We start from the raw sequence: 23,351 nt of genomic DNA, 5'->3' as shown, positions 1-23,351 counted from the left end.
TCACATACACGTGCTGTGGTAAATCCACTCTCAGTGTACCGTGTACAGCAGAATAACCCCTAACCCTGTGGCCTTGTTAGGACGAGCAGGTGTCAGCAGCACCCTGGACAGCGCCATGTGGCACGCCGACACCGTCTGATACACGCTTTGTTCCAGTGCCAGCGGGGAGACACAGAGAAGCCTGACCGGGGCCCGGGCACACAGAGACGGACGGAAGGACCGGGCAGATGGGTCAGCAGATGGACAAGGAGGCTGAGCCGCTCCTTTATCTGCCCGACGGAAAATCCCAGAGTCTGGCCCGGGCCACGCCCAGAGACGAGAGGAGGAGGGAGTGAGACGTTCACAAAGGGGAAGAAAAAAAAAGAGACACCGACTGCTCTCTGCTGCTGACACTGTGACCTCATCCAGTCACAACGCACTCATTCACCGTAGTAACACTTTACAATTAAAGGTTTGTGAGTAAATGCTGTGATTCACTCAACTGTCAATTAAAGTATTATTCAAGGGTTTATAAAGCTATGAGTCATAATTATGTGGATGTACTGAATAAGCATTACTATAATTATTAATTGTTTACTAATTTATTAATGCTGCTTTAAAGCCTTTAACGACCACACAGATACGAAACAGTGGTGGAATGAGTTTCCCACCTTACAAAGGAACATTAATAATGCTTAGAAATTTAAGTAATTAGGTCTTTACACTGACCTAACAGTTAACACGTATTACTGACATTAGCTGTAGCTTTATCGAGGAATATTTGAATGAATAACCTCATAAATCTGAAGTTAACACATGAATTAACTGTTAGTAAATACTTAAAACAGTATTGAGTCATGCTAATTAATGCACCCTTACTGTAAATGCTCAGCAGGAGGTAGAGGATTAGAGCTAATTTGCACCCTGTCACTTAATCCAGCAATCTTTACACAGTTGTCAGGGAGGAAACAACATTTTTTCATTACCTTCCTTCGTTGATGAGCTCGATGAAAGCGAGACCGGCGTTCTTCTGGATGGAGTTCTGCCACTCCTGAAATGAAAAGGATTTTGTAATCTGTTAACATTTCTATTTACACAAACACTCCGTCAAGGCCAAATAATTTCACTGTGTCTCAGTGGAATGGATTAAACTGAATAAATCTGGTAAATACTCTCAAATTTCATTGAAAATGTTGCATGAAAATGGACCCAAAACAGTGATAAAAGACCAAGTCAACAAACCAACACATGTAACAACATAAGCAATATGATATAAATCTGTACTTTATTAAAAGAAAAAGCACATTTACCCCCCTTTAATAAACTTCATAGATGTTAAAAAAAGCATTTATTAACATTAATAAAGGGTAATTAATTCTTAATAAATGCTTTTGAACATTTCTATTTACATAATATGAGGAATAACACTCCATCAAGGCCAAATAATCTCATTGTGTCTCAGTTTAATTGAAAATAATGAAAATGCCGCCAAATTGATGCTTCTGCCCCGTAAAATTTCATTTTCATTGGTTCAACAGTGATAAAATACCAATAAATGTGAAAACATAAGCGATATAATATAAATCTGTATTTTATTAAAAAGAAAAAAACACAAAAAGTGGGAAGACATTCATGTAAAAAAAGAATTCGCTCCGCAACAGTATCAGAATACACTTTTGATCCAATGTGCGAGGAGATCTTACAGAGAAGTCAAGTGGAGAATCACGTTACACCACTCAAATCACACACTTCCACTGTAATTTAGACTCCGCTGCGATTCATGCAAGTCAAGAAAGCGTGTTTTAGTTCATGGTATGGACGTCCTGCAGCACATGTGTGTGACCGTCCTTTCTTTCCTCTGTGAAAAGATCTGTAAACACAGGAGAGATGTAATTGTGGGATGAAACTGTATCCCTGCACTTAAATACAGCCATTTCCTCTCGGTCCCTTACAGTGACAGATTACTGAGCTGTGTGTGTGAGCCTGGAAGGGATCCGAGTCGTGGGCCAGAGTGCCAGCCAGCGCTCGCTGCTGTCTCACAACATGCTCTGGAAATGATTAAAAAGCCGCTTGAGAAGCGAAGCCGCTCACTGTGGGAAATTCAGCTCTGCCGTTCCCTGCACTGAGGTGCAAATGCAAGAGAAAACAGAGAAAAGGCCACAGTTCAAAGAGAGGAGGAAAAAAACACAGGGGGGGAGGTTTCTAGACATAGTTTTGTTTTTTCAAACAAAGTTTTGCATAATATGCAAAGATCCACATTTAACGTCGACCAATTTCAATTGTTAGAATTTGTTTTGGCCATAAAATGTTGGACCACTTCTCTTTCCCCCTGAGAAAATAACATGGTTCGACAACGCATTGGGTCAAGTTTGTCTCTGAAGATGTGTTCAGGGTCGGTCTCTTGTGTCACGTATGAAGTTTTGAGGCGATCAGTCAACGTTTGGCAAAGTTATAGAGAACTTCCTGTTTTGTGGCGGATGGTCGAAATTCGCCAAATTTCCAATGGTTGCTGTGGCCACGCCCCTTTTGAATCTGTGAAACCTATCGATAATGTTTTGCACCTTTGATGTGTCCAGTAAATAACTGCCAGATACAGAAGTTTATTCTGGGTTAAAAGGGCAGAAGCACTTACAGGCTGCGTTGTCGCTGTTATGGCACATTCTGTGGGGTGCAAATTGCCAAAAATTCAAAATGGCCGACTTCCTGTTGAGCTGAGGCCATGGTTACACTCGACTTTTTCGTTCGTCTTGATCTCTAAAATCTTCCGACCAAGTTTCGTTAAATTCAGTGGAACTCAATTTTGGCTTGGGTTTTTCACCTTAGGGTGCTACAGATCCCTTGAGCAACGCACTGGTTCGGGCACCATGGCAATATTGCATTTTCGCCAGACCTGACCTCTGTGCCAAGTTTCAAGAGCTTTTATGGACATTAATCCCCTCAAAAATGACCGCAAAGCAACGGAAAAATAATAATAATCTGAAGGATAACAATAAGTCCCAGGGGCCATTTGCTTGGGCCCCTGCCATTCGTGGCTAGGGCCCTAATAAGAGGAAGAATAATTCCTTGAGTGTCAATAAAACAGTTATGATTGAGGTTCTGCAGACCTTCTGTATAATCTGTAGTCCGTAGTCCAGATAAGGCAGCTTTTGTGGTGTTTATGGCACCTGAATAACTGACACTGACATTATTATGTACAGGCACGTGTTTCTGTACGTCGTCGTCCTTGCCCGACACGTCTACCGCTTCACACGCGGGCGCACACTCTGACCCGGCGGCGCGTAAAAAGTCGGGGGGATACGGTGCCGACAAACTGCTGAGCATCTGGTCTCCAAATGTTCCCCATGACCCCCTCCACCCTGCAACCGCCCCTCCCATATCCACGGCTACAGTATCTGCCTGGAATAAGCTGTTCCTAATTTGGACAGGGATCGTGCACCTCCCGAGTCTTCTGAGGTTCCACTGGAAAACCGCACTCACTCACGTGACAAAAATAAACACCGAAATCGGGGCAGACGTGACACTACAGGTGAGCGGAGGCAGAGCGTGAACTCGTCAAATCCCCGCTATCTCGTCTGAGGTATTCTCGTCGACAGCTGAAATAGTCGACTTCAGAGGCGCTCGCCCTTTCTTGTCTGTTTTCTGTTGAGCTCCCACAGGAGGGAGGGAGGGGAGGGGAGGCTGCCTTTGATTACACACATTTAAAAATGTAAAAATAAATCCTCTGCTGTCCATAAAAGCCTGACGTTCACCTTCTTAAAGAGATGTGATCCGCTCTGTAAACGTAGACATGCGACCAAAGGGGGAAGCACCTCTGGCCTTTGGGATGTTTCTTTAGCAGCTTGAACGTGATTTTAAAAGGTCTAGCCAGTCAAATATAGACGGGTTTTACTGACAGAAAACCAACACACGATCCATACATAATGTAAAATAAAATCCTTTCGGCACACGAGGGGCTTCCGCATATTTATTTATTTACGGTTAAAATGTGTTTCTAAGATCTAATTTTGTGTCACGCATGTATTTTAAATGAAAACAACGTATGGACTGAGATATTACGTAATCATTTACCCAGTAAACCTTTGGATTACAAAACTGTGTAACTCACATTATACTCAGTGATTCCCAAACACTGGTTGGAGACCCACATATGGGTCGCGGTAGATTTTTATGGGGTCCCCAAACTAATTTTCTGAATTTTCCATTAACTTTTTAGTTGAGATTTATGTGTAAATGTTTTAAAAAAAAAGTTACATTTTTTATTTCCACAACGTTATTTTGGGTCTTGGGTCCCTGAATACATTTTCAGAATTTTCCTTAATTTTTTAAGTTAAAATAGGAAGCAGGTTTAGAGTTAGAATGGTTTGGTGTTTTAAGCTACGGCACAGCTTAGCACAACATAACTCCATAAAATTAATGGAAGACAATCGTTAATGACTGATAATGACAGTTGCTAATGTCCGATTGGTCGGTTGGGTTGGGGGGCGGAGCATCAGAAGAATAAGGATCGGATGCAAGAGAACGAGAAACCACTGGAATCACATTATATCGGAAAAATGTATACATTTTCAGGAATTAAATGAAGGAGAATATCCTTTCTCGTCTGTGAAGGCCACCATACTTCCCTGACACATCTTTGGTAAAGTGAGCAGTGCTCAAAGAAGACGTCCATTAGATGTCGCTAACTCTTACGCACTGGACCTCTAAGAAAAACAACAATCTTTAGGTGCATATTGTTTTACTATTGTTGTTATGTTGGAGAGCTAACATTTGAGATTATCATTAGTACTTTCTCAGTTCAGTTAGCTAACAGATCATTCTGACTCCTAAACCAAACTAAAATAAAAAGCAATTGTTCATGTTTCTTTTGGCATATTAAGGACGCTGAAGTCCCTTGAATCTGTTGGAAAAAGTGAGCGGAAGAGTCCGACATTTGTTGCAATCTGTCGCCTCACCACTAGATGTCAATAATCCTTACACACAGGACCTTAATAAGCACTTTATTTAGGCAGCTGCCTGCTTCTGTTGACCATGTTAATGTGGCGAACAACAACGGAAGAATATTTTACTTGTAGTGAAGTCTTTTGTGACACAAATAAGTAAACATTGGAGACAGTGATGGATGACGCTGTTGTTTCACATGGAGTGATGACACCGCTCTGCTCTTCTTTGGGAAAACAACTCCACCTCTTTTTTTTTTTGTGGACCTCAAATCCCAGCAGTCTGATCGCTGAGAACAGCTTCTGGCCTTGAGACATTTTTCCCCTCTTCCTGAAATTCAGCAGGGCACTAAGTATTTGTGGTGTTTCAATCCGACCTGTCACGATGCGGGAGACTTTGCTTTTATCTGCTGAGCTTTGCTCTGTTTTACTCTCCACATCTGGAGGCCTTCCATCACTGAATCTCAGTGGCTCCACTGCAACACCACCACCCCTCCTCCCCGCCTTCGTCCCTGTGTTTAAGATGTTACAAGAAACAGAGCTGCTTGACCTTTTCATTCAGCTGCCAGAGATGAGGAGAGACACACGGCCGCGTCTGCAGCCGTGGCCGGCCGCGCAATGACTGCGGGGATTGGTGATTAGTATGCATAAATAAGAAAAAAAGAGCAGATCATTAGCACTAATTTATTCATAAAAGTGACAGGTCACAAAACAGAGAGGGACTAAAGGTCACGCCAAGGCCCTCCTCGCTGTCTCAAAACATTAATGGTGAAATGTGCGAGGGACGCGTCCGAGTCGGCGCTTTACAGCGACGCCATAGCTCACAGTGAAAACTCCTGAAGGTCCAGTGTGGAACATTTAGGGTTTTCTGGCAACATTTAAAGCAGAACTATGTAGGATTTGACGCTAATTTAACAGCTTTGAAGTCACTGTGATGGGGAGATTGGCGTGGTTGTCTCCACTGCCCTCTACTGTCTGTTAGCGGGAAAACCAGCCTTGCAAGATCAGAGCTGCCGACCTGGAGTCCTCACGAGAGTCAGGAGATCTTGCCAGAAACACACCCCCTTCCCCCCAAGCCAGGTTACTTTAGACCAGGGGCCTCAAACTCAAAATTACCTCGGGCCAGTGAACTTCTAGTCTGGTCCAAGAACAAGGGGCTGGGTCACTTGTTCTTTGCGCTCCCTTATTTGTTCTTTGCACGCATTCATTTGATCTTTGCACTCCCTGATTTGTTCTTTGCGCTCCCTCACTTGTTATTTGCACTCCCTCACTTGTTATTTGCACTCCCTCACTTGTTCTTTGCAGGCATTCATTTGTTTTTAAGCTCCCTGATTTGTTCTTTGCACTCCCTCACTTGTTATTTGCACTCCCTCACTTGTTCTTTGCAGGCATTCATTTGTTTTCTCCTGATTTGTTCTTTGCACTCCCTCACTTGTTCTTTGTGCTCCCTCACTTGTTCTTTGCACTCCCTTACTACTGTTTGCACTCCCTCATTTGTTCTTTGCGCTCTCTCACATGATCTTTGCGCTCCCTGATTTGTTTTTTGCGCTCCCTCACTCATTCCCCAAGTTCTCCCCACCCCTTCTCTGTGGGTTTTTCAGCTACTTTTGTTTCCCCCCAAAAAAAGCAACTAGCAATAAATCTATTGACTTTCTGGCAAAACCTTAGCTACTTTCCAAGAAAGAAAGTTCTGCCACACAAGTGAGCTGCATCTGGCTCAGTTCACCACAGGCAGACCTGGTCTGGTTGTAGACACACAGAGAGGAAGAGAGAAGCACCGTGACCGCACAGAGTCACAGACCAGAATGAGCGGCGCATGTGCAGAGCAGCTGGCCATGTGCTCGCCAATCACTCATCTGTATTCTTCCATCCAAGTAAAGTAGAGTCTGTGAAGTTGGGTTTTGTTTTCTCCGCCCCTTATTTTACCATTCAGTTTCACTGTTACTCATCAATGGTCGCCCGTCCTTAACTTCCTGTGTGCCTGTTGTTTTTGTTCTGCGAGGGACGAAAATAAAGGCACCGCGCCGCTTTTATACTTTCCATCTGATCAATCTGTTTACATGTAAGCACAAGGTCAAAAGAATAACCGTCAAAACATTTAGCACAGCATGTGGGTAGAGTTCCGTTCTCTGGCTTCCTCCCACAGCCCGAAAACATGCAACATGGGGATTATCAAAATTGGACAATATAAATTGACAGTAGGTGTGAGAGTGAATGGTTGTTTGTCTCTATATGTGGCCCCCGCGACCCTCCTGTGGATGATAAAGCGGTAGCAAATGGATGGACGGCAGTACCGGCTTTGCTTTCCAGAGGCCGCCACCTTGTGTTGCCATTTTCTACAGTGGCCTGAGTGGACAAAGTAGTAGAAGAGTACACAAATGTAGAAGAATAACATCCTTTCCGATTACTCAACAGCCACCGTAGTAGTTTGTGATACTGGTCAAAGTCAGATATCAGATGGATACAAAGTCCCATATAAAAGTCAGTCAGTCAGTCAGTCATCATCTAACCGCTTTATCCTCCACCAGAGGGTCGCGGGGGGCGCTGCGCCAATCCCAGCTACATCGGGCGATAGGCGGGGTACACCCTGGACAGTTCGCCAGTGAAGCACTTGAAGGAACCACATTATACACCAAGAAAATAAAAAACGATGAAAGAAGATGCCGGAGATCGACTATCGTGTCATTAAAGTATGGTTTTTGAATCATATTGGATGACAACATAACTGGATTCATTACGGGCGGCGCTGTGTTGGGGATGCAAAGCGATGGCTCACGTCGATCTGAGAGGTTGTGGAAGGACACGGAAGCTCTACGGTCCAGTTTCGACTCGTCTGATCGATATCTCAGCCTGGGTTTCATCCCCGGAGCCTCTAATGGCAGGAACCTCTGGAGCCGCAGTAATGCTATCTGTATAAATGGTGTTGGTGGGAAGGCGGGTTGGACTCGGACCCTTAACAGCATGCTGACGCGCTCATCTGCAATAAATCCTCGACGTGGAAAAAGAAACAAAAGCACAACAATAACTCAGCTCTGGCCGAGGAAAACCCCTGAATAATGGCCTCCATATAACAGAGGCTGCTCCCCGCTGAAGCGCACTCCTTCAGACGGCAGGATACCGCCGAGCTAAATCCACCTCGTCAAGGTTCTCGCCCCTGCAGCCTGGATCCACAGAGAGGCACCGAGTAATGGCTTCCTTATGGGCTCTCCCCGTGCAAGACTGATGGGCTGACAGAAGGTATGTTAAATATCCTCTCTTCTAACTGCTACATTGGGGCTTTGACCTTCTCCAAAACAAGGGTTTAACAAGAGATTCAGAGGGTCAAGCGCAGAGGTGATCAGTCACTGGCGGCAGTGCGCAAGGATGAGGGCGGGGCTCGCGCTCGGCTCAGAGCGAAGGGGAGTCAACGCTCGGCGGGTGAAGTGAGACCGTCATCGGTACGAGGCGGCGTCAGTGTGGACACGCGAAACCACAATACTAAAACCCTTAACCGTCCTAATCTGGCAAGAGTATGGAAATATTATGGTCATGATGTAGGAAGGACGTAATACTACGGTCATAACACCTTATTTTCGAGTAATAACTTGGTAATAACAATAAGAAAATACACGTGTGTCTTAACAGAGCACAAATTCATGGTCATTTTCAAACAATGGCATTAAACTGTGCCTGCAGAGATCAAATATCAGATTTATATACACATATTTAACCAGGTAAAGTCTTATTGTGATTAGAACCCCTCATACAAGAGAGAAACTGCTGCATAATAAGTCCTCAGAATGACAAATATCCACTAATACGTGCCCTAAAAGAAATAAAGCACAATACTACACAATATTTATTAAAAGAATGGAATAAATAAAGCTGGTAAAGCAGGGATTAGTGTGTTTCTGTACACTGTCATTAAATGATCCTAAATAGACAAAGATTATTTACGTTGATGAAACTCAACGTCTGCTTTTCTTTAATTATTGCGAGAAAACTGGAGCAAAAAAGAGCTTTCTCTCCAGGTTCACTTTGTGTCTCCGCACCTGGACTTCTTCTGGATTATTTCCATTAGTAAGAATCAGGCAATTGTGATGATTTGTGGACAGGAGTCATCCAGCGAGTGAATCTGCGATTTTTATCGCGTCTGTCAGGTGTGTTTGAGAAAAAGCAGATCGCCGTAATCCACGTTCTTCAGTGTGTAACTGACACAAAAGACTCAATGTGTCAATATAACACATCATAGGAGAATATTATACATCGAAAAAGGTTTTAAAAACAAAGAAGAGAACACACAGTCACAGTTAATATCGTTCTCGTTTCTTCTTCTACTCTTTCGGCGAAACTTTTACGCAAAACTCACCCCTGGCGCTTTGAGAACCCCCCCCCACAAAATTATACATGTGTACGTGTGGTTCAGTCCAGAATGCTATGCTGCGGCCTTTTTTATTTGAGCATTTTAAGCCACTGCAGTGACGAAAATCAGGGATATAACTTTAGACAAAAGTTAAGTAAAAGGGCTTGCTTTGATATAAAACAAATAAAAACACATTTATGATGCATAAAAACAGTGAAAGAATATAGAATATTAGCAATTAACGACTGTAATTAAAACAAAATATGTTATTACTTATTGTTATAGTTACTATTATTATTATTATTATTATTATTATCGTTATTATTATTTTTATCATTATCATTACTAATTAATAATAATAATAATAAACTAAATGTCAGTGCTATTAGAAAAAAATATTACTAGCAAATATATTTAGTCTTTTATTGTCTATAGTCCATCACCTTGCTGGCAGCTGTGGTGGGCGGGCCGCATGTGATCCACTGGAGGGTCGCATGTGGCCCGTGGGCTGCCAGTTTGACACCCCTGATTTAGACGGTCGAACGTCAAACTATTAATAATCCAAAATGTATTTAAAAAAGTGTACATACACACATGTATATATAGGTGTACTGTATATATGTTTATATGTATGTGTATATATACATATATATATACATATATATATATGTATATGTATATATATAATGAAGGAAGTAAGGAAGTGAGGGAACTCACCTGAGAGCAAAGCAGCATGACGAGCTCCACCACTGAGGTGCTGGACTTCATGCACACGAGACCTGCAGACCAACACACATGGACCATGAGTAACTGTGGCTATATCTGACATATATACATACATTTATATACAATTTTGTAAAGCACCTGGATAAAATTACCACATATCGTATTCGTCATAAAATGCTCCCAATTTGCCTGTCAGAAAACTGCATAAAAAGAAAAAGTCTCATTTCCATCTGCGCCGGAGTCGACGTGTGTGGAACAGATGCACGTGTGAACACACTGCCTACACACACACACACGCACGCACACACACACGTTCACAGCTTCTCCCCTCATCTCCGTTCTTCTGACACCGAGCCACAGAAGCAGAAGAATGAAGACAGCGCTCTAATGAAACGAGGGACAGGTGCGAAAAAGTTCATTTGCGGGGAAACAGCGGCGACTCCGCCACTTCCTTGCGCCTCCTTTCGGCTCCTTCTGCCGCTGCACTCGGCGAGAACCCGTTAAGGTGCAAATCGATGACTCCTGTGGACTCATTATGGGCTGGAGGGGAGCAGAAGTTTGAGCCGCACCAGCTGCTGCTGTTGCTGCTGTTGCTGCTGCTGCTGCTGCTGCTGCTGCTGTGACACGGCGTCAATCAGGGGAGAGAATGAAGTCTTTATCTGCGACCAATCTGGTAAAATCCAGTTTAAAAATAAGTAGTAAAAAATTTAATACATGCCCACATATAAATTGTGTTTAAAATAAAAGACTTACATTATAATATGACTGGACTAAAAAAACATGATTAAATATCGATATATATATATATATATATATCACGATATAAGTATAAATGGTATATAATGATACATATTTTTAGGCTGTATCCTTTTGCTTATGATAGGTATTATTTGAGAGACAACGCACCGCAAATACACTTTAAAATTAAAATATCTACTGTTTATGATCTGTAATACACAACGTAAAATACTCTTATTATTACCTTTCATTTAAGACAATACCTGCTTTATTTCTTTGACTTTTTAACGTTAAATGAAGGATATTTTACGTGTATTAGAAACACTGAAATTATACAAATGAAATTATATTTTGTGCTAAAATGAAATTTAAATATCATTTTGTTGATTCCATGTATTTTTCAAACCAATAAATGTTATACTTAATTGTGGCATATTAGTGTAATACCGTATCACGGTATGACGACAGACAACTCAACAGGAAGTCGCCTATTTGTAATAGACACATCAAAGGTGAAACGTCCTAATTACTTTTATTTTTGTCACTAAATGTCCACTTTATCGTCAATTCAGACACGAAGAGGAATCACAATAACGGTTCCCTCAGTATAGTATATAGTATAGAAAAAAATATACAATACAAAGTTACAAAAATAACTTTCAAGTATAAAAATATTGACATTTTTATGACTGTAGAACCTTCTTGATTAGATATTACGTTATAATCACCAGTGAAAGATAACAAGAAATCCTACTTTTGACGACCCGCTGAAATGAATGACTCAATATTTTACGACCTGCAAAACCAGCGGCGTGAAACCGACGGTTGTAGAGAAACAAGGCCATAAAATCGTCATCCTCAGCATTTCATTCTTCTGTTCATTCATCATTTCATGTTTCAGCGGTGAATGAATGCGTGAACATACCTCTGACGCTGCTGTCGGGCTTTATTACTCGACTTTGTTCAGCGTCATCGTTGTTAATTAAATAACATGTGGAGCCCATTGTCTTTTTCTGAGAATCTAAATCTGTCATAGAGAATGTTGCCCTGAGGGGGCAATTTAACCAAAATGGAGCCTCTTTCATGATACGTTAAACTCTCATACGATGAAAAATGTTCTTTTATGAAAGTTATAAAATGGGTCCCATTTGACCCATTCTTATCTTCACTTTATGTATTTATGTATAAAATAAAGACAAAATAAGTCCTGTTAAGCCAAATGCAGTGGTTACATACTATGTGAATGGACAGTGACTGATATTTAACACCATGTAAGATATGAGGCAGAAAGAGTGTGTGCAAAACTTAAAGTGTCTTGTATTTAGTGTGACCGACCCTTACATTTGAACAATAACACCACCCTGATTCTCTTAAACCCGGAGTTGGAACCATAATGAATGTGTTATTGTGTATTATACCAGATTTATTCATGCTGAGCGTTACATACACACGTCCCATGAATTTGATCTCGAATTTACAAACAGGAGGGTCAACAAGACAAGGAGCGACAGTTGGAGACGTTTCGGTTACAGAGGGCGGTAATTATTGGACAAAAACACGGCAGAGTCCGCGCAACGTGACTAAAGTGCTGAACCGCCATTTATATTGGGACATTTCTGTCACTGGACGCATTAAAAAGTCGGACACAATGGAGTTCAAACCAAACTTAGCTTTGTGGAGTTCTGGTTCCGGATACATTTTATGAGGACTGAGGAGACGCGTGTCACGGAGCAAACATGTAAGCTCACGTCGGAAAATACAGAACTGTTAATACGTTTCAAGATGGTGATAAGTTAAAAAGCCTTTAATACTTTATAGCTATTGAATCTTATCGACTGTGAAAACAGGGTAATGTGTTTCAGCTGTTAGAGTCTGTGTTATGTTAATACATGTTTTTAACAAACTTTCTTTCAGGGTTTTGGTTTAATCTGTACGGAAGAGGATTAGGGCCACATTTGAATATATGTTTGGGAATAAAAAATATAAAATTCTGATGTTTTTCTCAGGATTCTGATATTTGAGTCAGAATTCTTTTTTTTTTCTACAGAATCCTGACTTTTTTCGTCTGAATTCTGGCTTTAATCTCATAAAATCTGAGGATTTTTTCCCTCTGAATCCCGACTTCAATCTCATAAATTGCATTTTTTTTCCCCCGAATGCTGATTTTAATCTCATACAATTGCAGTTTTTTTCTTCTGAATCCTGACTTTAATCTCATAAAATTGCAGTTTTTTTCCTCTGTATCCTGACTTTAATCTCATAAAATTGCAGTTTTCTTCCTCTGAATTCTGACTTTAATCTCATAACTTTAATTCTTACTCCTATGAATTCTGGGATTAAAGCCAGAATGAGTTTTTGTACTGTGATGTTTGAGGGGTTTTGCAAAATCTGAGATTTAAGTGAAAGAAAGTCTAATCTTTATTTACTACATTTACAAAAACATAAATATTACAAATTTCATGGTATTGGTCTCTGACGACCTCTTGACATCTATCAGGAATCATGAAACGTCTGATTTGGGTGGTTTACTCAACTTAGTCACACATATGGTGTTCCCGGTCAAAAATGACTGCCATAGGAAATGAATGGGTACGCCTACATTATGTCCATCCAACACATGGGTAACATTCCCTCTCACTAACACACTCGCCCCCACACATCCTCAGCCACATGTTCTCACACTGAACCACAGTGTGTTTCGGAGGCCCACTTTTTAAATATGAATTGTGACAGCTATTACACCTATATCGCTTTGAGTAGATAAAGCGTACTTGTAAGTATGCTATCATTTTGAAGGCAAAATTCAGTTCTACTTATTAGTTATTATTATTATTATTTTAACGGATCGTGACTACTCATTGCGGTTTGTTGCACATTCCTGATGCCAAACTAGGTGTTTTGTTGTTGTTTTGATTGAGACTAAAGGTCAAATTTGTCTTTTATTGCACTGACCAACACTAGAAAACAACAAAAGAAATCCATCTAATAGCAACAGATGTCTTGTAATGGGTGAAGAAATTCAAACTTTAAACGTTTGAATGTGATTTACTGGTCCTTAAAAGCGAGCCATTTAATGGACACAGAGTTCCTCAAGCTGCAGCGCAGATTATTTACAGCGGAGGATGATTGGATCTTGTGGTCACTCTTTTCTCCATCCATCTTCATGAGAGGAGACTGTCCGTATTGTAAATACTGTGAGAGGATGTGGTCGTGTTCTTGTACACAAAAGCGCCAGCGCTGACCTCTTGTTATCGCAGTGACACGGCGAGCCATAAGTCAGCCCCGGAGTGACACGGGAGTCAGGTGGCCAGGCTGACCCTGGCCTTGTGCTGGTGCACAAACTAAATGCACTCTATTTAAACATGGCCTGCCAGTTCCCCTTCCTGTAAACAGGGCCGGGGTGAAGGCGCGGGGGTGAATGTGGCATTGTGGAGGCGACGTGTCGGGCCGGGCCCGGGCCACGCGGGGGAACAGCGGGAAGCAGGCTGCAGCCATCACAACAGCGGCAGTGTTCACGCACAAGCCTCACCCGCCGACTGCAAGTGTAAAAGCTCAGGGTGCAGTCAACATAATTGCTGCAGTGACCACATGTCTAAAAAGGGGGGTGGGTGGGGTGAAGGAGTATGGTGAGGCAAAAGGGCACTTGGGGCACAGGAGGGCTTGACCCCGAGCAATCTATGGAGTGATGGATGGCTGGTAATTACGCGTAAATGGAGTGCCTTTGCTCTACAGCACAGTATTTCAACTGTGAGCCTGGGAGAGGCAGGAAAAACACCAGAGAGGCTACGTTCAAATTAGCAGGCGGAAGTGACTCATGCGGATTTATTTTTTTTTGGTCCCACAGATGCGATCTGAGATCTTGTTTTTCCACAGCTGTGTGGACACAGAAACACCATTTCCAATTAAGATCTGCATCACTTGTTGTAGATTACGTATTAGAATGTGGGCCCTGTGTGGAATTAGATTTGTATTTTCAAACAACACTTTTTAAGATATAAAAAATATTACATTATAAAATAGTGTATTTTATTGTTTGAAAATACACTTGTCCTTTGCACTCCATCACTTGTCCAGAAGTCGTCACGGGCTTGGAGTCGCCGTCCGTCTGGAACTCGTCAGGGAGCGCAAAGAACAAGTGAGGGAGTGCAAAACTTAATTAGTAATCAGGAGTTATTTCAAAGGCATAAATAAGGGTAAAAAAATGTAAGAAAGTATACAACAGGAAGTACTTATACACAGTGGAAATGGTGTAACAGCATATGTTCAGTGCAATTTCTAAGAAATTCTATATTCCCTTATCTTAAATAGTTCCTACTTCAATACCGACATGTTCTGTCAGTAATTGTAATGAATCAGATTTGAATCAGTCACCTGCTCATTGAACGATTCGGACAAGTGTAAAAGCTAAAGTTAAATAAAAAAAAAGTGGATCGTGGAAAGTGAACACGTGCGTTTGTTTCCTTTGATAAATCTGCTCCGATCCACATCAGGGTTGAGTTTTCACACATCAGGACAGGGTTAAACACGTCTGCTGAAGAGTGCCGAGGCCCGAGCTGTCCATCTGCCGCCTCTGTTTGTGAGCTTACACTCTTCCGCTCAGCTTTGGTTTGTCAGCTGACAGACTTTGACTGAAAGGGTAACAGACATATTCACACTTGCCACGACAACTCTACCTGATTTCTTTTTCTATTCCCCATTCCATTTCCACAGATTCACATGTGGCCCAATAACCAGGTCTTTGTACATAATATGTAAACATACATGATGTATGTTTGTATGTAGAGGGAAAACAGTTAGCATAACTGGAATAGGATTAAATAATAACTTTTGACAGGAGTGTTTAAAATGAATAAAACGTTGAAAATGATGATGCCATAAGTAGACTCCTTCAAAAGATTACATTAAAATAGCAGTAATAAATCATAAAAATGGTCAGATTCCGCATGACTTTGCTTACGAGCTAAATAGCTATTCAGTTATGTAATCTGCCTTCCATTAACACGTAAATAAACACCTAAACCACTTTTTTTTCCAGGTAAAAATAAGTGTATATTTGTATCTGGTATTGTTCTTTGTTGAGCCAGGTGCAAATCTTCACAGTTTATTGTTAATTATTTGTGATAATCTACTGCCATTCTGGTTCAAACACCAGCTATTTGACCAAACATTGCTTGGATTAGATAGATCATTTACCAATTCAAAACAATATCAGATGTCACAGATATGGTAAATAGTCCAAATTGTCTCTTGTCACAACTGATTATTGTGATTCGGGCCATTGTTGTAAATCACCACTGATAAAAGACCATACTTTAAGCTAATACTTGGTGAATTAGTAGGACATTACTTCCCTATAACAAAATTATCTCTAACCTCTAACAATATTGTTATTGTACTGTAAAGAGTTCCTATAATTTGACCTACTTTAATGTGAATTGGTTCCTGTTTCCTCTACGGTAATAAACTGAGAAGCTTTCTGTGGGTTTTTTTGGACAAAAATATATATAATTGAGTATGTTTTGAGGTTTGGGAAAACAATGAGTGAAATTTTCCACCTTTACTTGCATTTTATGGACCAGTGACTTTGAGTTTTGACTGTGAAACAGTGTATTCACACGCTACCTCATTCTTTCTAATCATCCCATTTCCATAGTTTCACATGTGGTCCAATATAACCACGTCTTTGTTCATAAAAATATCAGTAATAAAACATAAAAATGGTCAGATTTCACATGACTTTGCTCACTAGCTAGAAAGCTATTCAGCTAGCTTCCTAGCTAGCCGGCTAGCCAAATAGCAAATTAGCTATTTTTGCCATCTTGATTGCTAGTTAGCTTGCTGGCTACACAGCTAGGTATGTACACCACAGCTAGGTATGTACACCATAAAAATTCAAACAAGATAAACAAAATTTAAATATAAGAAACTTTGTCCACAGCTATCACAAGAGTACAACAGATAAGGAAGAGAATATTTGAAAAAATATTCATTGGGACTGATTTAATGCAAGTTAAAGTACCTTCTATGAGCAACTCCTGACCGTGGCTCCCCAGCAGCGTTCGTGACAGAAAAGGTGCAAAGTCCACAAAGATCTCTCTCAGCAGCGGCGCCACCTTCTCCAAGGCTCGCTCCAGCTTAGTCGTAATGCTGTCAAGAGAATATATGGAGGATAGAGATGTAAAGAGAGAGGTAACGTATTCTTCCATCAAAGGTAAGACATAAAAAAAAAGAGCAGTGGGGTGGGATTCTCCTATTTAAGTGTGCACTGCACAGTACACTGCTAATAGTAGTTAAAGGGACGATATCTCAAGCATATGTTGGTCTTTGCTGAAGAGTTCTCTCCCCGCACCAAAGTTCAGTGAGAAAATGAACACAGGAGTTACTGATGCACTGCGGCCTCAGTCAGTATACGTTCAAATGTGTTATTTTGCGACTTCAGTGATTAAAATCCTTTGTTTGGTCCAGCAGCTGCTGTGTCTTCATGCTAAAACGCTGATTTTCTCTATTTTTGGTGTGGGACAGTGAACTCCTGTTTGTGACATATTTTTAAATTATTGCAGACTTAAGCAGGCATAGTTTATATTCGGGGAGTCTTTTGTCAAGTGTATTAAGTCTGGTTTTTTTCCTTCTGTTCCTATATTGGCAGCCATGTTTTGACTAAGAATATCCACGTGAACTCGCGCTACGACAATCAGGGTTGATAAGTATTATTTGCTATGACTTCAAATGTCATTACGAGATGACTTTATGTTGTTAAAAACAACTGTTTTTTTTAACAATTCAAAGAGGATTTCTGTTGTTAGCTGCTGTTATCTGTTTATCTGAGCAGAGGGAAGTTCCTTATCATCTCCACTCTCAATACACGTTCATTATCTGGTAAGCACCTCAGAGAAACTGTGAGCAGGAGACGTGCGGCCGAACAAATCAGACCGTATAGAGGCGGAGATGCTGTATTTATCGCCGCTGCTCTCTTTGCATGTGTTCACGCACAGATACAGATACAGAAAACATGAGGAGGGCTGAGCAATGAAGGCTGAGTTCTCTTCAGTGACACTGAACACAACACAGCAGAGTTGAGAAAGAGAAATAACAGAGAGAGAGAGAGTGCTGGAAAGCTGTGGTTTAGTTTTGTATTAGTGTGCAGTGTAATCTGCCTCCCATTAAACCATAAATAAAAATAAAAACAAGTGTTTATTTGTATCTGGCATTGTTCTCTGTTGAGCCTGGTGCAAATCTTCACAGTTTATTGTTAATTATTTGTGATAATCTACTGCCTTTCTGGTCAAACACCAGCTATTTTATCAAACTTTGCTTGGAAATGATTTGTTTTCAAATTCAAAACAATATCAGATGTCACAGAGATGGCTGCAAATAGTCAGAGAATTATGTAAAAATGTCTCTTGTCACAACTGATTATTGTGATTTGGGCCATTGTTTTGAATCACCACTGATAAATGACCATACTTTAAGCATAATATTTGGCGATTACTATAAAACAATTAGTAGGAATTAGTAGGATATTACTAGTTATTCCTTATAACAAAATTATCTCTAAACTTTTACAATATTGTTATTGTGTTGAAAACAACTGCTATAAATTGTTCCCATTTCCCATGGCAATACACTGAGTAGCTTTAGTGGTATGTTTCCAACTGTCACTCACAAACAGTGAGTGACATTTTCCGCCCTCACTTGCATTTTATGGACCAGTGACTTTGAGTTTTGACCACGAAACAGAGCAAAGCAACTTGACATAAAATGAAAACGACGAAAACGATGACGTCTTTGTTCAGCCGGCTGCGTTATCGCTCCAATCCTCGTCTGAAATGTAAGTCAGGTGCGAGGAGGGAGGGTCTGCGGGCGGGATGCGACTATCATTGACTTCACAGTTAACGTTAAGTGATGTCGGTTACTGCTGCCATGGCAACAGAATCTCTGTAACTCAAGGCAGAACGTCCAAAGAGCCAAAGAGGAAGGAAGAAAAAAAAAAGATTTCAACAGCCGTAGAGAAAGAAAAAATCTGTCACAGACTATTAGGGTCAACTGTAGAGCAAAGGGTCAAGGTCACAAAAAAAAAAACAGGCAACTTTCCATCAGGAATTAGTCTAAAAAATGTGACATTTTGTTCAAATATGACATTTAATGTGTGTGTCTTTGTCTGTCTTTGAGCAGAATAAAATTATACATAATAAAATAGTGGCGAGTGCTTTCATAATCAGAGATACAACAATTAAAAAAGATTCACCGAGTATATTAACAGTAAGTGCAATTAAAATAAGCTACTATATAAAAGAGTGAGTGTTGAACAGTGTATACAACAGCTGGAACATGATTATATAATAACTGTGTGTAAGACTATTTCTCACGTTGTCAGAGTTTCAATTCCAAGACTTTATCGCAACAATTCCACGGTGGGAATTAATGCGGAATAAATTAAAAGAAATAACTACAGCGACCAAGCTGATTACTGGATTATTTGGAAAACCGTAGGTGCTAAATCGTGCGTAAACGTCAAAATAAAATTTGGACACTGCAATAATAATAATGCTCACCTATTGATGGTTTAAAGATGTTTATGGGAGAAAAACAACGTGTATTTGGAACATAAAGCTCTGCAAAAACAACGTACGGGCGAGTGTGAAACGGAGCGGGTGCCGCCGTACCTCATGTTCTCTACTGTGTCCTCAGGCATGGGGGCCACTGTCTGCACAGCAGGGAGGTTTTTACTGGTGGCTCCATTTACAAAACTGGACGACGATGAGGAGGAGGAGTTTGACGGAGCTGCATCAGCGGGTCCTGCAGAACAGAGCAGCAGAGAGAGGCATGTGTGAAGACCGGTGCAGGAACAACAATAATTTACACCCAAAAAATGCCAATTAGCATTTTTGTATAATTCCACAAAAGTGTGTGGAAACCTTTGATTTTAATTTGACTTTTGTCTGTTTTGTGCTGCAGCTTCCTGATTTATATGTTTTATTAAGTTTTCTTGTCATATATTAACTGGTTTTCTGAAATTAAACAGAGAATTCCTCAAAATGAGTTTGTTTTTGCCTCCAATATCTATTAGGATTTAAAAAACTTTTTTTTTTAGTTTTAGTTTTAGTTTTCACATCTAGCTGAAAAATTGACATAATGGCGCTCAGACTAAAATAACCCGGAGAAGCGCGAGACTAAATTTGGACGCTATAATGAAAAATAAAACCCAAGCAAAAAACCAGGATCCGTCTCCCCCGACACTTTTCAGCCGTCAGAGCAAAGTCAAACTAAAGTAAACACGGTGTCAAATCACGCACTTAATCTTTATATTCATCCAAACTGGTGCCAATGGCAGGTTTAGGAAATATTTCGGGTATTTTGTTTTTTTAAAGACACGAAAAATCTGACTCTTAAGCCAGAATTATGTTTTTTTACTCAAATATCATTCATTACATGTGTCATTGTGAGAAGTTTGAACCAGGGCATGTGAGCAGTTTAAGGTAAAAGTACAATTTTGACTTGGCTATGTCTCTCACATTCCTGTACAGAGGCTTTCTTTCTTTCTTTCTTTCTTTCTTTCCACTTTTTATGAGGACACATTTAAATAATAGTCCTTGTGGTTCCAGTTCGGCTGTTAATCAGATTACGCACATACGGTACATACATACATACTATTATTGTCATTATTACACGGGAAAACAAACACATTCTCACTGTTCATATAGAGATAAATTGAGATATTATACTGCATAATATTGGGTTACATGATATTATGTAAGATTATATTGTCCTATAAGATGATTTTACACAAATTACATAGGTTATTGTTCTCTGTGTGCATAGATGTACATAAATACGATCTATTTTTGATAATTCTCATCATTATCAGCCCTGTTGTTTTCTTTAAGTTTCTTGTTCTGTCATCTGTTTATTTCCGAGATGTCTCCATCCTTCTGTAATCGCTTAATTCCACCTGGTCGCATCAATCAACAAGGAAATCCTGGCGCTCGGGCTGTTAAGAGCAGCTGCAGACACCGAGAGCAAGGTAAACAGGGCCATCTAGTGGTCACACCAAGTCTTTGCACTTGGTGTGGTCTCTGGTCCCTGTTTGAGGAGAAACATCACACACACCTGAGAACTCGTGTGTGCAGGACAAACCTGTGGTGTTGATCATGCTTTTAGGGGTCACGGCGGCAGCGGCAAAGACGTTGGCGGCGCTGCCCGGCGGCTGACCCGCAGATGTGCCACTGCTGCTTAAGGTGTTAACTGCTGAGCTGCCAGGTGAGGTTTTCTTCACAGGCACCACCACACTCCTACAGAACACACACAGTTTACAGTGTAAGACCACACTGCTTTATATAGTAAATAACACATTTTAAATGCAAAACATGGACCTGGAATTTTTACATTTTGATCCACTGGATCTGTATAGAACTTCACCTGTTTATGGTTATCACCATTATACACAAACGTGACAAAAATCTTTCTGATCTGTTAAGACGTCGCTGATACACACACACACACACACACGTGTGAACGTGTTCAATGGGACTGAACCATGTCACTTTCTGTAATATATAATCTGCACTTTTGCCCATTATAAAAGTAAACCTGTAACGTCTTGAAAGTGTGACGTTCTTTTTGTGACATCATCAGTCGGTAGGTAGAATCAGAACATACTTGGCTGATCATCGAAGCTTGGGGTGTCAAACGTACGGCCCGTGGGCCAGAACTAGTCCACCCGTAGGTCCAATCTGGCCACAGGTGTAACAGGCCCTAGTCCAGAATAAACCTTGGGTAAAAAACAGCCTATGATAGATGATAACCTAGGTATATTATGGCCTAGGCCACAGTATAAATTAGTAACTGATCAACCTTTTATAATAAAGTAAATCATTTTTTGGGGGCTTATATTTGGGCATCAAAGTGATTCCCTCTTCATATATATGTGTGTGTGTAAACTAATCTAAAATAAACTAGTCTAATCTAATCAAATCTAATCTAGTATAATCTAAAATTATGTATTATATCTGATCTAAACTTAAGTAACCTAATCCATGTAATTTAAACTAAACTAGTCTATTCCAAACTAAAACTGTCATATATGAACTCTAAGTCTAATTAAATCATCTAGTGTAATCTTAAATGATGTACTGTATCTAATCTAAATATATTCTTATAAAATATAATGTCTATTCTAGTCTAATATAAAGTACTCTAATCTATTTAATCTAAACTAAACTAGTCCAGTCTAATCTAAAATTATGTATTATATCTGATCTAAAGTAATCTAATCTATGTAATCTAAACTAAACTAGTCCAATCTAAATTAACTTGTCTAGTTAAATCTAGTGTAATCTAAAATAATCTATTACCACTGCAGAAAGCATCACATGCTGCTGAAGGAGGAACGGGCGTTTCCATGAATGAAACATGAATAAGGCATGTGACGAAAGTGAAAGCACACACACACACACACACACACACACACACAGGATTCACACGTTCACACACAGACTGAGTGAACGCATGCAGGTTAAAGATGATGCTGTGAACTTGGCGTCTCTGACAGGAAAAGAGAAAAAGGAAAGCTTTGTCCTTATCAGGTTGGTATTTGGCCGCTGGGGGTTTGCGAGTGAGCAAGATAACGTCTCCACTGATCCCCCCGGAGTTACTCGAGGTAATACAGGCCAGACCTCGGCTCTGTCACAAGCTAAAGTCTGCTGTCATTTGAAGCAAATCCACCAAAACCACACAGATAGGAAGAGTTTGACTGTTTTATCTCACAGTTGAATGTCCACACAACTCCAGGATAATCTGATCGACGTTTGTGTTCATAAAATAAATGAACATTTGCTGGAGAGAGAGAGAGAGAGAGAGAGAGAATGTAGGACACTTGATATTTTTGTACTAGACACATCAAAGATGAAAAGTTATCAATAGGTTTTGCAGATTCAAAATGGCAGGGCCACGGCAACCCTCTGTGTTTTTGCAAATTTTGACGGAAACGGAGAGGAAGTGCCCGTATACAGTATGTTCGGCATGCATCGAGTTCCACTGAATTTCCCGAAACTTGTTGAGAAGATGTGATAAACCAGGTTGAACAAAAAATTGTGGAGGCCATGGTTAAGGTCAACAATTTTTTTCGTCTTGGTCTATAAGATCTTCCTATTAAGTTTCGGGAAATTCAGTGAAACTCAATTTTGCCTATGTTTTCACCTTGGGGGCCCTATAGAGCCCTTGAGCAACGCCCAGGTCCGGGAACTATGCCAATATTGCATTTTCGTCAGACCTGACCTCCACTGAGAGTTTCAACAGATTTTATGCACGTTAACCCCCTTAAAAAATGACCGCAAAGCCACAGATATGATAATAATCTGGCGCAATAACAATAGGTTTGTCGCACAAATTTGTGCCAGGAGCTGTTTCGGCGCCTGCCATTAGTGGCTTGGGCCGTAATAATTGATCGTGTTGATCAGACATACAGTAGGTCTCAAAAACGTGTCTAGCAAATATGATACACATGGTTTTGACTCATATGAGAAACCTGGAAAAGTAGATTATATTATATTTATAGAACACTTTCTCTTTGCAGGAATACAGTTTTCGAGCACATTTCTTGATGCAGCTGTTCAAAACCGTGTCAAATGGAA

At 40.5% G+C, this 23,351-nt stretch overlaps 1 protein-coding gene across 1 annotated transcript in view; it reads right to left on the bottom strand.

The window, feature by feature from the left end:
- The window catches only part of LOC122773522 (neurobeachin-like), a 232,432-nt gene that overhangs the window by 130,555 nt on the left and 78,526 nt on the right, over positions 1–23,351 (bottom strand). Inside the window, exons 30-34 of the mRNA XM_044032280.1 lie at positions 20,857–21,011; positions 19,386–19,518; positions 16,742–16,869; positions 9,976–10,037; positions 966–1,030 (exon numbers count right to left, since the gene is read on the bottom strand). Coding sequence (XP_043888215.1) covers positions 966–1,030; positions 9,976–10,037; positions 16,742–16,869; positions 19,386–19,518; positions 20,857–21,011 — 543 coding nt within the window. The remainder of the gene's footprint in view (positions 1–965; positions 1,031–9,975; positions 10,038–16,741; positions 16,870–19,385; positions 19,519–20,856; positions 21,012–23,351) is intronic.

Source organism: Solea senegalensis, linkage group LG8 (assembly GCF_019176455.1).
Source record: "Solea senegalensis isolate Sse05_10M linkage group LG8, IFAPA_SoseM_1, whole genome shotgun sequence".
Lineage (NCBI taxonomy): Eukaryota > Metazoa > Chordata > Actinopteri > Pleuronectiformes > Soleidae > Solea > Solea senegalensis.
The sequence above is the reverse complement of the archived record's forward strand: the minus strand, read 5'-3'. Positions and strand labels throughout refer to the sequence as shown.